This window comes from Physella acuta, unplaced genomic scaffold (genome assembly GCF_028476545.2).
Source record: "Physella acuta isolate Inbredline_101_S28 unplaced genomic scaffold, ASM2847654v3 ptg000200l, whole genome shotgun sequence".
Lineage (NCBI taxonomy): Eukaryota > Metazoa > Mollusca > Gastropoda > Physidae > Physella > Physella acuta.
In genome coordinates, this window is record NW_026731719.1 from 895,649 (window position 1) to 913,783 (window position 18,135).

Here is an 18,135-nt window from a genome sequence, read left to right on the forward strand (position 1 = left end):
GGTGAATGTTGTTTATACTTTGTACCCTGTCCCGTTCTTCCCTGTTCAATCATCGTGCTATGAGTTGTGTCAGTCCGGTTTATATGTTTTTTAAGAATATATGAGGTGTGTGTGAATGTGATTGCCTCAGTTTAGTCAAGTATATAGGTTGTGTGTGAACGTGTGTGATTGCCTCAGTTTAGTCAAGTATATAGGTTGTGTGTGAACGTGTGTGATTGCCTCAGTTTCGTCCAGATCTCACCCAAGGTGAGTGAATTTTATGTCTGTATAGTTAGTTAGCCACTGTATCTTAGTTTTGTACTAGGTTGTGTATTTTGTGTTTCGACTAGACTGTGTTAGGTGTAGACAGTGTAGATATTATTCAATTCTTTTAATTTTAACGAGCTGTTGTTGTATTCAGTCTTGTTTAGTGGCCAGTTTGTGGTTGTTTGACTTGTATGTTGCGCTACGCATCGGATCACCCGTAGACAGTGTCCGTATGTTCACAACAATGTGTATGAAAGACGTTATGTATCACTTGTAAGGCGTGTCCGTGTATTGAAGATGAGCAGCTACAACAGAACTAGCCGTCTAGGGTCGAGTTGACCTCAGCGTTGATGTGATATTTAAATTCTCGTATGCTAATTAGGTGAAAACACAATTGGCGCATGTGTTGATAAGAAATATTAGCCGAATTATGTTACAAGAATTGATAAGAACCTCAATACGACGTGCAATCAACAAAGTTATGCAACACAGGTGTGCTAATTTGTATGATAAGTTAGATGTATGTATCATGGTGTCGTATTATACAGATACGTGTCTTGTGTATTAACAGAAGTAAGAAAAAGGGTAAGTGTGAATAATGTCGTCTGGTTTAAGGTAAATTATTATAAAGTTCTAATCGGTGAAGTTTATTACAATTAAGTGTTAACCGTATAAATCTGTTTAATTTAAAGACAGTATTGTAAACTATCAGTGATTTGCTTTAAGACATGTCTAGTCTATCACTACATGACTTTAAGAAAAATGTCTACGATATCACTTAATGACTTTAAGACAGTTTCTAGTCCCACTAGATGACTTTCAGACAGCTGTGGACACTATCCAAACCTGTCATATTAAGTTTAGAGCTTAGACATTGATTTGTTGAAAAAACTAGGATGATTGAAGTTACTAGAGTTATGTCCCTTGACATGCCACTAGAGTTATGTACCTTTATAGGCTAAAAATATATCGAGTTCAAATCCTGTTCAATCCAAGTCAATACTTCCCAGCTCTGGAAGGTACTTAATTTATGTTAGGGAAAGTAAAGGCAGTTAGGCAAAGTGCTGACCACAAATGTCTTTTATATGCTGAGGTCAAGAAACACATAGGTTTATGCACCTGCTCGATCGATCGCTAGGTCTAAAGAGGATTCTTTACTAAACAATTATTGGGCTGTATAATTAGAACAAGCCATCTGTGTATAATTATTGAACATAATTCAATACGCAAAAAGGCTGAAAAATCCAATAAAAACTGTCTTTGTGAAGTGATGTTGGCCTCATTAAATTAAACGTCAGCTTGTCCGTTTATAATTTTTAATAAATTGACTCTATTACGTACAAGTTCAAGCTTTAAGTATTATATTTTGTTCATTGTTTAAAATGTGTAGGCACAAATGTAACGTCCTTACAATGAGTTCAATATATTTTGTGTGTTGTATTAAGTCAACAATAATAGTGTAACTATGACTTTATGTTATAATGTACACATTGGAGTACTACGTTATGGATCTTGCAAAATTCTGTAAAATTGCTTGGCTAAACACGTTTTATTAAACTGTCTGTCGTATGTCTGTCTGTCTGTGGCTTTATAGCAAATAATATCCCCTGAACGAAATTCTATAATATTACGCTGGTGGTAGTGTGTCAGTCATTCTGTCATACCGTCATCGCTATAGATTTTGGAACCATAAAAGTACACACTTTTCATGTCTTGCTTTTAACCACATCGCGGTGTTTTATTATGAGTGATAGAGTAGGGTTTATTTATATACCGACTTTAATTTATTTTATAGTTGCCACTGTTTTTACTCTTTTGCATAACGTAAATAAAATAAAAATACACGAGAATAGCTAAAACATATTAACCCTATATTTAAACGGATCAATGTGAAACATCATTTTCGTTTAGATTCCTAGAAAAATTGGATACATTTTAATAAAATTATAACGGTAGGGTAGAAAAATCTAATTAATTAAACGGTTTTGTAATTTTGCCAAGGGAGGAAATTTAAAAATAAATTCAACTCACACTAACAAATGTAAATGCAAAATCTCCAAGACGGAATAATTGTTGGAATAGTATAATTGGCATGGATTGAAAAAAAGACTATCTTTTATTTATTTTATTATTCACTGAACTAATTATAATTTTTTATCAACTATTCCACACTATCATGTTCATTAGGTGGCAATGGTTTTAGTCATGAAACTCTTATTTTAAATTTTAAAAATTTAAAGTACTAAAAATAAATGCATGAATTAATATATTTATTTATTTTATACACTGAACGTACTGTTTACTAATTGCTATTATATCTTTCGGTTTGTGGACATGCTGGGGGTTTTGTAGTCGTTCACTGAATCAGGTGCGTCCGCCGGTGCTCGGACAGGGTGCGATTTGGCGCCACGGGCTAGACTGTGAGCACTATGCGTTTATTTTTGCCTTTAAGTCGTGTTTATGTTAAGAGTGTTGTCTTTTGTGTTTGTGTGTTGCGTTTGTGTGTTTGCGTTGTGTTTGTTTGCATTGTTTGTGTATTCTTTTGTGTTTGTGCTGTGTTTGAGTTTTCTTTGTGTTTGTGTTTTCTTTTGTGTTTCAATTTTCTTTTGTGTTTGTGTTGTGTTTGTGTTGTTTTGTGTTGAGTTTGTATTGTGTTTGTATTGTGTTTGTGTTGGCTTTGTGTTGTGTGTGTGTTGGGTTTGTGTTTGGTTTGTGTTGTATTTGTGTTGTGTTTAGTTTTGTTCTGTTCCCAAGTTGGTACATTTAAAAAAGATTTACAATGGCGGAGCATCGGTATGCATCTAGTATAATATATATAGAGTATAATAGCTCTTCAACCAATATCCACCCCTGTACACCAGAGTCGAAAGTTTTAAGCGCTCCCCGCACCCAATAGAAAAATGTCCGAAAGAAATATTACATTGGTTTCATCTTGACAGATTAGAGTTTTGTTGTAGCTCATGATTCTAAATGTCTTTTAAAGTTCTGTAAAAGTCTCTAAATGTCTTTGAATGACTCGACTTACTTAGGTGATGTCCCTCAGAAACTTTGCTTGGTTGTGGCTGATAAGCTCTATGGTCACGTGCCTTCTCGCGGAAGATCAAGGCTGCTTCAGTCATGTGTGTGGTAGCACCAGCACCAACAATCACGTGATTGACCTGACAGAACCCGAGAGACCCGGACCTTTTCATGACCTAACAAAGACCGAAATGATCAAAGTACGGAGTATGTATGGGTGTATAGAATAGAACACTATACACAGTCTTTTTGACTTAACAATCAATATCCAAGTTCTTGTGAGTTTACAAACTTATGTTTGCAGCTCCGTAAGTTCCTGGAGAAAGATCCGAACATCAGAGCCGCCAAAACGAGAAAAGCCACTCTCAACTCCAGTTACATTTACATGGCTGATCTGTACCTGCCCAAGAAATCAAAGGTTCTCAACTTTCTGGACAATGCTGGTACGTACAGTATATTAAAAAAAATGCTTGTGTCCATTAATACTGATACTAGTCCTGAATCTTATGCACCTGACCAACCTGTCGCTGTGTTTTCATCTAATGTAGGTAAGCAGCCAGGTAGATACGCACGTGTAATGGTGAACCGCGGTGACCTTGACCCTCCTGTTGTTGAAGAGTACGTGTGCGGTCCTCTGCATAAGATCACTAAATGTAAGTTGATGGTCTTGCGGAACAGAAGGAATCCGGTGGAGTTCTCAGTCAGGTGAGCACCACTGTCTCTGTACATGAGTCCATGATAGTCTCACTTTATGCATTACGTCTTTGGCTCACTTCAAGAGTTGATGACAATCTCACATACCTCTGTCGTCTTCTCCAGGTTTGCTCACTGATGTTTTTTTTCTGGTCTCGTCTCTACAAATATTTTATTATCTTCACTTGGTCACCCTTCGTTCCTTGTCTGATGTTCGCACATCTTTAACATTGACTCAGCCTAAAACTTTCATCAACTGCCCTACTCAATGAACAATTGATTTATCACCTTAAGACAGATCGATTTGTGTCTTCTTGCAGGCCGTTCAGTCAGATGGAAATAGATGCCATTGACAAGTATCTTTGGAAATCTCTGGATGCTAAGGTTTGGTTCACACTTATCATGTGCAATCCTATACACCTGATTTACGGTATCCTAACTATTTTACCTGCACAGCAAGAACTACACATGACCCCTCTCTCATCTCCCTATGATTTTTACCTTCAAGGCTAGAGCCCACCAAGATTTTGTTACCTTCAAAAAATGATGAGCTCTAAACAATACAACAAAACAGACACTCAAAGTTTCATGGCGATGTGATAAAAGGTGTAGTAATGCATACAAAACACCAAACAACCAAACGAAGTTACACGCATTCTTTCATGTTCTTGTACATTCAGGGGTCTCCAAACTGCGGCCCGCGAAGTCCTCTCATCCTGCCCGCGGAGATCTTTTTGTCTAAGAAAAAATCGTTTGTTTGTGATGGTTGAGGAACTTTGCCCAGAGAAATTAAAGACATGCCTGGAAGAAACTGGCCCCCGAACTTAAATTTGATAGTTGATGCGGCCCTCGGTCTGAAAAGTTTGGAGGCCCCTGTTGTACATAAACTGGTAAAAAGATACACACATCTAAATGAAAGTTGAACCCAGGATTTCCCTGTCTACAGATTGGTCACATCTTACGTGAAAGTTATAATGCTTCAGTCACTGGATGTCACAAGGATCCCACCGACTGTCTGACCTACAATCCTGTAGCTATGTCAACTGGATTTCTTGACAACATCAACCAGAGGTAATCACAGCAGCAATTTGCTGTATATGTGTATCTGTGTATGCCTACACGTATATCTGTCTACACGGAGATCAGTGTACACGTATAACTGTGTATATGTGTATCTGTGTGCACGTGTATCTGTATAAAGGTGTAACTGTGTAAACCCAACATAAACCTGCGTTAAATCGTTACAGGTTGTATTTTAAATTAGTTTTGTTCAGAATTTTACGATACGTTTGCAAACAGCTATTTGATAATGCTGAAATCATTCGACAGATTATGAATTTCTCCACGGAGCGTTAAGAGTGACATCCCAGTTTGCTCTGATTTAGTTACATTTTGTCTTGTTGTCACCACAGAAAAATGTGGCTGTTTGCCTCTTACGACATCCCATTTTACACGTTGCACCCTGTCGACTTTGGTGTCCTGTGTAACCTCGAGGGTTCGAATCCCAGAAAGTGGAAGGTGGAGGAGGTTTGGTACGCTGGCAGGATATACGACACTGTGGAGGAGCTGGTAGACGGATACAACGCTAAAACGTAACTGGTTTCTAGACGGACTTTCACTTACAGTAGTGTATCTATACATCATTTTAATAATTTTCGACCAGGGGTGGACTGGTCAGCCATCTAACGGAAAAATTCCGTTGGTCACAAGCTTCCAGGTACAAATCATGGTAGGGCTCCATGCAAAAAATCACGGTGAGCCCCAAAGAACGGTGCTCTTCTAGGCCTATTAGTGCTTTCCAATTTCCAAAAAAAAAATGCGAGAATTTCCATTAAGCTGAGGATGATCATCAGACTTTAATGCGGAAAAATACTCAATGAAAATATTTATCAGGGATTGGGTCCAGTATTTAAATTTCCCAGGCCAATTGGACACAGTCCGCCCCTGTAGAAACCCACCCAACTTTTATGTTAGCTTTATTTATTCTAAGGTCAAACATGTTTACAAAGTAAATATAACCAAAAATAAAAAACCAGAAACACCAATGTCTGCACACCACGTCTACTCTCTAGACTAATTGGTTGTTTACCACACATCTTCTCTTCCCAGAATCCCCACGGTGAAAGTGGTCAAGCCAAAAGAGACCAACGAACTATTTAGCACTTTGTACAGACGAGGACAGCCTCTACCCAAGAAACCACAGAGAGCACCGGTACAGGTAGAGCCAGACGGCAAGAGGTACTCACTCAAACACAGGAAGGTAAGTTAGGGGAGATAATCAAAATAAATATTACTCACTCAAACACAGGAAGGTAAGCTAGGGGAGATAATCAAAATAAATCTTTCTGGCTCCATCTTTACGCTGGGTAGATCTGTAAAGAAATCGACAATCGTAATCGTGTTTTATATAAAGTCAATTAAATTCGAATCAGGTGAGCATTATTTTTCCTCCAATGTTGATTTAGTCTTTGACCACCAGGTGAAGTACATGGACTGGACCTTCAACTTTCGGATGTCAGCACTGACCGGACCCCTGGTGTATGACGTCAGGTTTAAAGGAGAGAGAATCGCTTACGAGATAGCTCTGGCTGAAATAGCAGTGTTTTATTCTGGCAGCGACCCTTTACCTGTAAGTGGTACCTGTCGTAGTCATAACTTCCAGGGTTCGCCTGTTAGAGTGTTAGAGTCTGTTTGAATACATTAACAAACAGCCAATACGTGTGGCCATAATATTTTTAACAACACAATGAGATGACGTCTGATCTGACGTTACTTTTTGTTTACAATCTCAATTAAACGTTTGGATAGCTTGTCTACAGCAAATAGATAATAATGTTAAAGAGTCGTAACAATATTTTAACGGTACCTGTTTGTATTACTATGTCTATCTGTTTGCTTGCCTGTTTGTTGGTTTGTGTCACGTAGTTTATTTAAATGCAGCGATTTCCTTCAAACTTTACAATTATGTTCATCTACAATGACGATGCAAGAATTTATTATTATAACAATTTTTACATTAGCTTTACAAATCTCTAGTTGCGATTCACGTTCTTTATTTAGCAAATTACAAACTACGTGGATAGCGGTGAACTCTTAGGGTCACATTCTAAGTCCCTTGTGCCAGGTGGAGACTGTCCAGAGTTCTCTACCCTTGTCAACCAGGTACGTTCCTAAATGCCCAACTTTTTACTGAAATTTCCTTTACTACCTTCACAATTCTAAATAAAAGACCAGCACATGTGGAAACTATGACACAATAAGTTAATTTATGTAACAGTTTATGCAATAAGCAAACATTAAATTATGAGTTACTTAAGTACCACTAGATTTTCGTGATAAAATTGTAGCAATACGTCTGTTTTTACAAGACTTCATTTTTTTTCATAAAAGACATTCTGGAGTCAGCACCAAGACGAACCTGGAGTCTTTGACGCCACTTTCTGTCTGTTCGAGATCAACAACGGTCACCCGCTTAGGAGACACTCGTCCTATGAGAAGGATGCTGGTTCGTTCTATGGCGGCATGTTGGATTCTGTACTCACACTAAGGTTTGTTCTATGGCGGCATGTTGGATTCTGTACTCACATTAAGGTTTGTTCTATGGCGGCATGTTGGATTCTGTACTCACACTTTGTTCTATGGCGGCATGTTGGATTCTGTACTCACGCTAAGGTTTGTTCTATGGCGGCATGTTGAATTCTGTACTCACATTAAGGTTTGTTCTATGGCGGCATGTTGGATTCTGTACTCACATTAAGGTTTGTTCTATGGCGGCATGTTGAATTCTGTACTCACATTAAGGTTTTTTCTATGGCGGCATGTTGGATTCTGTACTCACACTTTGTTCTATGGCGGCATGTTAGATTCTGTACTCACATTAAGGTTTGTTCTATGATGGCATGTTGGATTCTCTACTCACATTAAGGTTTTTTCTATGGCGGCATGTTGGATTCTGTACTCACACTTTGTTCTATGGCGGCATGTTGGATTCTCTACTCACATTAAGGTTTGTTCTATGGCGGCATGTTGAATTCTGTACTCACACTTTGTTCTATGGCGGCATGTTGGATTCTGTACTCACACTTTGTTCTATGGCGGCATGTTGGATTCTCTACTCACACTTTGTTCTATGGGGACATGTTGGATTCTGTACTCACACTCAGGTCAATGTTATTGACAGATAGGTGCGTTGTGCTAGCAGTTTGACCTGATGTTATGTTCAAATTGTAAGCTCAGTTGGTTTCATATGGGTTAAGAATGCCATTCCAGTGTTTCAGGAAGAGCGGTATAGTGGGGTTAGAATTGCTATGTTACTGTGAGCAATAAAACATCGGATGTGGCCATTGACGTTCCTTTAAGCAACTTGACCGTGTAGACATACAATAGTCTTTTAAATACAATTAAGCATTTTGTGTTGTGTTATACATTTATCGAAACATCCATGTTGTGTTTCTTTAAAACCAGTCATGAATGTAAGAAGTTATAAAATTACTAGCCATTTATGAGTGCAAATAAATAAAACTTAGAATCATTTGCAGATCGGCAATGACGTTAGGAAACTACGATTACTTCGTCGATTTTATTTTTCATCAAAATGGTATCGTGGAGTTACGGCTAATGGCTACAGGTAGGAAATAACAGCTTGTAACACGGTGTAAATAGGACATTTGAACCGACACGATAGATTTTAATGTAGTATTCTTTTCTACATATTTTACTTATCAGCAGACGATAGCTCTCAATACGAACAAAATTCTCTTAGAATACTTACTTAAACCTCATCACTCCCTGTGGAGTATAGGGCAGCAACAAATCTCCGCCATTCCACTCTGTCTTGGGCGAGCCACTTTAGTTCATGCCAGGTCTTGCCAGTAGCCTGCACTTCTTCTTCCATCCCTCTCCTCCATGTTCCCAGTGGTTTTCCTCTATTTTGCTTTCAGGCGGAGACCACTTCAGCGCCATCTTGGGGAGTCTTCTTTTGCTCATGCGTAGGACATAGCCCAGCCATCTCCATCTCCACGTTCTAACTTCTGAGACAATGTTGTTTAATCCTGTCCTTCGCCATATTTCCTTGTTCGGGACTTTGTCGTCCCACTTTATTCTGAGGATGCGTTGGAGGGATCTTCTTTCAAAGCCTCTGAGTCGGCTCTCTCCTTTCTTGTTTAGTTTCCACGACTCTGCAGCATAGAGGAGTACAGAACGTACATTAGACTTGTAGATCCTTATTTTGGTTCTCAGCTGCAGTGAGGATGATTTCCAGATCTTAGCGAGTCTGTTGAAAGCTTGTGCTGCCATTGCTATTCTGGTGGCTATTTCTTTCACCATGCTGCCATTTGCTGATATATAGCTGCCGAGGAACTTAAAGTCTTCGACCTCTTCTAGGGTCTCTTCGAAGTATTCAGCCCAACTTTTTCAATTGATGTTTCTCCGTTGTGCGAACTTTCCCGTTTTTGTCCTTGATAGTAGATGATCTATTCGCTATTCCGCCTGTTAGAGTCCTGATGATCTTGTAGACTATTCTGCTATCTCCCTTATTGCCTTTACAACCCTCATGGATCTTCTCCACTTTTTATTTATAGCAATGTGATCGATTTGATTGCTAGTTCGCTAATCTGGGGATATCCATGTGGATTTGTGCATTTCTTTGTGCTGGAATAAGCTGCCACCTATAACTAGGCCGTTTTCTGAGCATATCTCTTTGAATCTTTGACCGTTATTGTTTACCTCTCCTAGCCCCTCTTTACCCATGCATAGTTCTCATAGAATACATCTGAAAAAATCTCAGGGAGACGCACCCTCACCAGAGGCGTAATTCGGGGTGCGTGGTGGGGAGGGATTCTTGTAACGCTATATCCAATAAGTAAAACAGCTTAAGGTAGGAGCGGGTGGGTGGAAGGCGAAACTCTTTGCCGAAATTTTAAGAGCCAAGAAAATTCATATATTGCACCAAACAGATTATTTTTATTACTGATTTACAACAAGTACTATTGTTGCATATTTTCACATAGTTCAGGCAACTAGACTTACTAAACGTGGTATTGTAGAACTAGACGACTGCTACCGCTTTGTTACTTTGTTCAACATAACTGATAATTTAAAAATGTAAAATACTATTTTTGAAATTGTTCTAAAAACACTACCAAAAGTCGATCATAAAAGGTTGCACATTTTACAAACTACACTCTAAAGCAGTGGTTCAGTATGTTTTCGGAGGTACCAACTCTCTCTAGTTTCATATGCGTATTACCGAACCCTTCTTGATAGTTTTATCATCACAATGATAAAATCCAACAGGGTACATCCTGCCTGCCTTATATTCTGACAGGGTACATCCTGCCTGCCTTATATTCTGACAGGGTACATCCTGCCCGCCTACTATGCCAACAAAAAAGGCGACTACGGGTTCCGGCTCCACGATTACATCACCGGAAGTCTCCACCACCACATGGCACACTTCAAAGTTGACCTGGATGTGGGCGGTACGTCTAACCGTTATGAGACTCTAAACATCGTTAGAGAGAAGGTCAAACTGAAATCTGTGAGTATGGCAGTAAAAGCTGCATTGGTTTAATGAATTAGAGAATAATATCTATCGATGATTTAAAAAATGTATGGATTACAGTAGATGATAGTTACAAATGAATACACACTGTTATTTTGGCCTTATAAGAATGTACAAATCTCTAAGCTTCAAATGTATTGCTATCAAAGTAAAAAAAAAACACGTTCTCTGTATACCCAGCAGTGTTTACTTTGATGTTAGTCCTTAGCCGTTCACATTGATGAACTTTTTATGTGTTGTACTCTACTTGTTTAGTGGCTGATTGTTGAAAATATACCATAGAATATGTGAACACCAACGATTCTAGAAGAGCATCGTCGTCATTGCAACCTACCCCATTCCAGAAAGCAATAATTGATTGTGTATAGTTAATATAATAACTCTTCGTTTTAAGCACATCCTTAAATAGGATTTAATTCATGAGCCATTTAGCAAATCCCGAATCTTTAAATCCTGCTTGCTCTGATATTTATTTCATTGGGTTGGTCACATTCAATGTAAATTATTCCAACTCTAAAATGGACGGTAACAGTAATTTACATAACGTAGTTTTAAATGAGATTTTTGGAAGTACGAAGAGCAAACAGCGTTGTTTAATTGTTAAAAGCAAAATAACATTGCAAAACTATTTCAACAATTTAAAGCGACCTCATGTGAAGTACTATCAAAACAAAGTGGAACGCAACCTAAAGACCACAGAGAAAGCCGCCGTGTATGACTACCACTTCGAGACACCAAAATACCTGCTGGTGCACAATAACGACAAAAAAACAAAATACAACCAGTTGAAAGGATTTAGGTGAGTTCCTGTATGACAGGTGAGTTAATGGCTTTATGTGACAGGCTGTGGCATAGCCAGGATTTTCTCGTGAGGGGTGGTGGTTCTAAAACACACACACACACAGATATAAATTAATTAATTAAAATAAAATATATATGTAATATTAAAATATTTAATACATTAAAAATTTCTCCTCTACAAACGCAGTGCCAGCTTTTAGGTAAATATTTAATAATTAGTATATTTAATAACTACTCATTTCGTCTATTCACTCAAGTAGTATTTCATGGATATAGTTTTAACAGTCTCTAGAATAGGAACGTTCCATGTGCCCACTATGTACAAGACAAAGCTCAAAAGATGATAGTTTCGATTATTGATGCTAATCTTTAACGATATTCTAGAATGTGTTGACTTAATGATGAGTTTACTGTGATGTCAATATTTACATTTCCTTTTTGTGTAACTAATTTACGTTTTTGGTTAAGTAAAATTGCCATTGGTTGATACTCACATTGCTGGTGCTTGATAAAGTTTTCTGTTGCCTTTTTCCAGTTTGAAAATGAAATTTTCAAAATTTTACCCGAAATCTGAATACGTACTTTACGAAAATTCAAGCAACCCCACCCCCCACCCCCCCCCCCCCACAATATTTGCAATACCCCATTGAGTAATTTGGATTAAGCAAACTAGTTCCACATATGTAACAATGAATAGTGAAACTTAACAACTTAAAATTGCTTTGTCCACTTGTTTGAAATTTTTAAAGTTTATCAGAACGCCAGATATTATCTAATAAATATCATATTTTATCATCTGTTTAAACTCTTTTTATATAATTGCCAACATCATTTGCGTAAGAAACAGGTAGGAAGCTGAATTTATGGAAATTTCTTACCATTATTGTTTTCAGTTTTTATTTTTGTGCGTAAAGAAATCAATTGATGGAGTAGTTTATGATTTCATTTTTCCATCCGCCATCATTGAAATGAATTTAATTTGTTTGAAGTGGTAAAAATATACACATTATAAAACCACTTTGCGAATATACAATAGCTTATTAATCAATTCCTTTTTTACTTTCTACACTGTGTGTTCCTTGTTGTAGTCTCCTGGCTCTATATAAAACCTATATATTGTACATGTCCAATATTTAATTCCTTGACGTTCACCCTGTCTACTGCTTAACTTTGTACATTGACAATGTCCACTATTTAACTTTGTAACATTGACTAAGTCCACTGTTAAACTATTTAACGTTGACCAACAGAATTCAGCTTAACGGCATCTCTTACAACCTGCTGCCCAGTGACCGGGGCAATGAGGGCACCATCCCCTGGGCACGGCACCAGATGGTGGTCACCAGACACAAGGACGACGAGATCTGGTCCAGCTCCAACTACGGTATGTTTGACGGCCTTGACCCTGTGGTCAACTTCACCAAATTTTATGATGACGACGAAGACATTGTTGACCAGGTAAGGACCTTCAGTTTTACTAGAAGCCACAGTGTAACACGGTTAATGCTAAAGATCTTTATGACTCTTATCTTAAATTACACTCAGTCAGTGATGCAATAAATTTCAATGCAGTGGTGTAAGAAGTTAAAAGAAATAAATGTAATAACAGGAAATTAAATTAATTAATGATAAAAAAATAAAAATGAAACTTTAATTTCTTGCCCTAAACTTTTCTTTTCTTCTTTGTCAACGCATTCAACTGTTTTCCAAACATGTCTTGGATTAGGCGTCGTTGAATTGTAATTGTTAAATGATTTCTATTGAGCTTTTAACATTCTTCAATTTCACAAATGTCACAGCATTCTTTTTAGCAGGTTGACTTTTTCTCTATGCGCCCTCTTGCTAAACTGACTGTGCTGGTTGGTTCAAATATTTTTTTTATCATCTTAGAGCTCGGGTTCCAAATTTGTGTTTAAATTGTTCTGTTACAATTTTTGTAAACAGTTTATAAATGTTAATTTTCTTTTGACCCCCTTTACCAATCCATTCGAACTAGGCGGAGAATAGGAAACAAGAACCTACCAACAGACACGCCTCACGTAACAATGAACAAGAACTAATAACGGTTAAACACTATTAGTATTTCTACTTATTTAATGCCACAATAAGAATACAAAAATTAACGTTAACCAACCACCACGTGGAAAACAATCAGAGAAATACTTCTATCTACAAATAGAATAAAAAGTCCCTGTTCTGACTATTCTACTTGTCCCTAACGGTCAATTCTACCCTTAGTCTACAAACATCCCGCGGCCTGCCACCAGCACATGAGAAATCGTCCCGCACTGTCTACTAACTCCAGCTATGTGTGTGTCCAACTGTCCGTCTAATTTCCCCTGATATAGCGGAGTCCTCCGTTTCATCTTGAGAACTTGCGCCTAGCCAGGTGTAAGAACTACTTAACGGTCATCTCCGGCCAGGGTTTCCCAGCCATAATTACTGCCCTGACTGAACGTAACGCATTTCATTTTAAATGCCAAGCGCAGGTTACCAGTCTCCTTAATTTATAGACGTCAGGTTTCTTCCCCTTTGTAGGGCCAAATCAGTTAAGATCCCATGGGATCGTAATAATTTAAACTGTTGTGTAACAAGCTTTGCAAAAAGTTTACAAATATAAAATGAAAATTGTTTAATTACAAATGTCGAGCACTGATTACAAATGCAGATTGAAATTTTTCGAACCGTTGCTAACGTCTCCTAACCAGGACCTGGTATTCTGGCTGACTGGGGGCATGCATCACATCCCCCACACTGAAGACCTGCCTGTGACCCCAAGTGTAGGCAATCACCTGACCTTCTTCTTGCTGCCCTACAACTATTTCGATGAGTGTCCGTCAATGGGTTCACGTGATGCAATGTATATCAAACACATTGACCCACGTGACCCCACCAAAGGTGTTACTGTTGACAGGTGAGCCGAAGCATCTACAGCCATCAACCCCTGGTCTATAAAGATCTTATGTTAAAGAACCCCCATAGCAGCATTGTACAACGGTTAAAACATTCTTTAAACTAAAGGAACTGTACATTTTATATTAGATAGACTTATGACAAATTCCCAAAAGACACTTGCCAGGGTATTTTCGCTTTTCGGACAAGTGTCTTTTCGGGCATTTGTAGCATTCGGGCAAGTGTCCATACGGAAAAAAATGGAGTACGGGTAAACGGCTATCAGGAAAGTGTCTTTCGGGAAAATGTCCGGCTCCCATATTAGATACATTTTAAGAACGCTTTTATACACATTCTCATTAAAAAAAAAAACCTCTGATAATAATGTGTACTAGACTACCCGTTATTTAGTTAGATAACTGTGAGTTTCCGGGGTCATCCATAAATAACATCACGTCATAGGTGACCTTTTAAAAGTTCTATTAATTTTAATGACACCGATTTAAAATTTAGCCTTCATTCTTCAAAGCAAATTTTAAAATGCTTTTCTGGCATATCTAGCCCTGGCCACCTAGAGCATGTTTAAATAACGTGAAAACCCGCCATTTTGCTCGTGGTAATTGTGGCCTAAAATGGTCGGAAGTCATGCGTCCGGTCCGGACGCCATATTGTTGTTAGCAGCCGACCACGCATCCAAATTAGCGAGTAATCCTACTATATCTAGATCTAGAGCCTAGATAGATACATCCCATGTATTCTCGAATTAGATGATCATTGAATCTAAAAGATTTATATAAAATAATTAAGGCCTGAAATAGATTCTAGATGTAGAATTTAAAGTCTAGATCTAGAATTTACGTAAAGTCTAGTGACATAGATCTAGATCTAGATCTAGATCTAGATTCATAACTTCAACTTGACGCTTGTTCTTTCTTCAACAGCTGATCAGTAGATCTAGAGAAATTTATCGTAAAACTAAATGAAAAAATGTGGGTTTCGGGGGTAATCCATAAATGACATCATGTCTGTCATCCCAAAATAACCAGACCCCACATTCAAAAAGACGTTTTTTTATATTTTAAGAACTCTACTTCACCTGCCCAGTGTCCCGCCAAGTCTCAGACATGTTTGAATTTAAAAAAACACGATTCAGGCCGAGCATTGCTCTGACCACACTATCCCTTCATATGCTGAGAACATAGAAACAGGTAAACTCTACTTCACCTGCCCTGTGCCCCGCGAGATACTGATAGTCAACCTTATCATTCACATGTAGGCCTTGAGAAAAAAATAATTGAAAAGATTGTTGTAAAATTAAAATAAGTCTATTTACTATTACAAAATTCATTGTTCTAAACTTTTATAATTAATGTGGTTAATCTACTTATGAATATATCAATAAATTAATTAACGGCTTTAAATTAGTTTGTAATTAAAAGTGTGTTTAAGAAGGAACAATATTTACCACCCAAAATCCTATTTTACAACTCTACATATAATGCATATTAACCCCAATAACAAATCAGAAAAACAAACAAACAAAAAAATGAGTTATCAAACGTCACTAATCAGTCAAAGCTAAGCCATTGTTCTAAAACTTTAAAATTATTGTAGTTAATCTACCTATGAATAAATCAATAAATCAATTAACGTATTTAAATAAATGTCTGATTAACAGTCTGTCTGAAAACAAAAATTATTCTCTACCTACGTACTATTTTACAGTCCCCCATATAGAGCAGTTTCCTTACAGTACCAAATCAGGCAAACAAACAAAAAAAAATATTCAAACATGTAAACAAACTTGAGTTTTAGTAGTATACTAGCCGTCCCGGCCAGGCCCTGCTCTGGCTTCTGTGAAAAATCTTTCTGTTAAAGACCATTACCTGTGTGTTAAGTAATCATCATAAACCCGGCATTACCCACCCAAACCACAACCAACCAAAACCAAAACAACAAAACGCAAACATACTGCTAACACAATTACAAATACAAACGAAAACAAAAACCTAACAACAAACCCAACCACAACCACAAACACCAATACCAACACACAAACAAAAAACGAAAAAGCAAACGAAAACAAACCAAATCCAAACGAAAACGCAAAACCAACCAAAAACACAAATACAAACCCAAAGAAAAAAACACAAACAAAAACGAAAAAAGAAAGAACGAAAACGAACCAAATCAAACCGCAACCACTAACGCAAACCCAACCTAAACACAAAGAAAACACTAACGCGAACATAAACGCAAAGTGCTCACAGTCTAGCCCGGGGCGGAATCGCCTGTTTTAGCTTAATAAACGACTATAGTACCCCAACTTATTCATAGTCTTTTGCACTCACTTAAACGATCGCGCCTGTTTCAATTTAATGAACAATTATAATACTCCAAGCTTATCCGTAAAATACCTACAACGTTTGCACTTGATCAATCCCCGCTAATTATGTAATTACTTTTTTTCCCAACATCAAAACAAAGTAATAAAAAGTAAATTATTTTCCACTAATGCAATGGTTTTATAAAGGGAAGTAATTGTGTTTTCCTAATTTATCAAATTGGAAGTAAGTGCTATAGGACTAAATATAGACATAATTAGAATTTTTGTAAAAGATGATATTTTTTAAAACTTGTGTTTAATGAACATGCCGAAAATTATTACTTTCAGTTTGGTAAATGAAAATTATATCCCAAAACTTTCAATATTAATTTTTTAACTCATAAATTTAGACCATAAGGACTTTAATAATCTAACACTTAAATCCATCGAAGTATGTCAACGACAAACTTATTACAAACATACAGAATTGAGCTTTATATATTAGATACATAGATGTTCAGTAATGTTTACAAAACAATATTAATATATCAGTTCTAGTATTTTATGTTGTGTATTTGAGAGATACTGTCATAGCGTAGATACATAAAATAAGACTAGACTGGTAGAGACTTATAAGGACGGTGTGAACTTGACGGTAGACGATTTAGTTCGAGAGTATGTTCGCGTGTTTAATAAAATATTTGTGGCTTGAGTGTGACGTGAGCGTGACGCGACTATGTTACCGATGACGTAGGACGCAGAAGTGACAACAGTTGTGAGTTTTGCCGTAGTATGAAAAGTACGTGTTGTATATTTTGGTAGTGTTGTTCTAGTTCGTTTTGTATTAGTAGTTGATAATAAAGTTAATTATATTTTATGATCCAAATTAATGATATCGTTGGTGTCATAGGAAAATAAGATTGTTTCCGTCCTCATCACATGTTTATGGTTGTAGTGTTGGTAATAGAAGTAGCCTTTATATTGATTCTATATCGCGCATACATTCCCCCATCATATATTGGTGGTGCAGCAATATATAATTTATATACTCCATATATTGTTTACATTACGTTAGATGAATAACACTATGATGACATAGAAGTATTTATTTTTTCTAATATTCCTTTGTAATCCTCGGTTTACCAAATACAGATTTTGAACTTTATCTTTTAGTGTTTTTTTTAATACACAAATATACCATACTGCTCATATTGTGTACAGGAACGGCAACTCAAGAGACCAGTGTGTCATCCCTAAGTCAACCCTAGAGGAGACAGTTAGTGACAACCCTGACCTTATCCTAGAGAGCAGGAGAGAGAATTTCATTTTTTGACTGGCATAACAATAAAGAACCATAGCTAGCCATACACCGCCTTGTTATTGTTGATCGTATTTAATCATTGTTCCCTGAATAACCAATGTCTAGAAACTTTGGTTTATTCTCCCCGTGTGTTTCATCGTTCAGCCATTTTGTTTATGTGTTACAGGAAGCAGACTGTATTAGTGTGTCCAACCGTAATTTATATGTCAGTTTGAAAGTAGAATTAAGTTTCTCCGAAATATGCAAGCAAAATGCCTTAAATAACATATTTTTTTA

The 18,135-nt window shown here is 37.2% G+C and overlaps 1 protein-coding gene across 1 annotated transcript; it reads left to right on the top strand.

The window, feature by feature from the left end:
* Positions 1-658: 658 nt before the first annotated feature.
* LOC131937146 (putative amine oxidase [copper-containing]) lies at positions 659-17,905 on the top strand. The gene is made up of 17 exons (XM_059294341.1): positions 659-831; positions 3,276-3,464; positions 3,569-3,707; positions 3,813-3,969; positions 4,278-4,341; positions 4,904-5,028; positions 5,370-5,549; positions 6,067-6,217; positions 6,437-6,586; positions 7,018-7,119; positions 7,348-7,505; positions 8,496-8,584; positions 10,314-10,495; positions 11,164-11,318; positions 12,571-12,778; positions 14,029-14,234; positions 17,760-17,905. Exons 1-17 carry the CDS (start codon positions 769-771, stop codon positions 17,869-17,871), a joined length of 2,430 nt encoding a protein of 809 aa, XP_059150324.1. The 5' UTR covers positions 659-768; the 3' UTR covers positions 17,872-17,905.
* Positions 17,906-18,135: the final 230 nt, after the last annotated feature.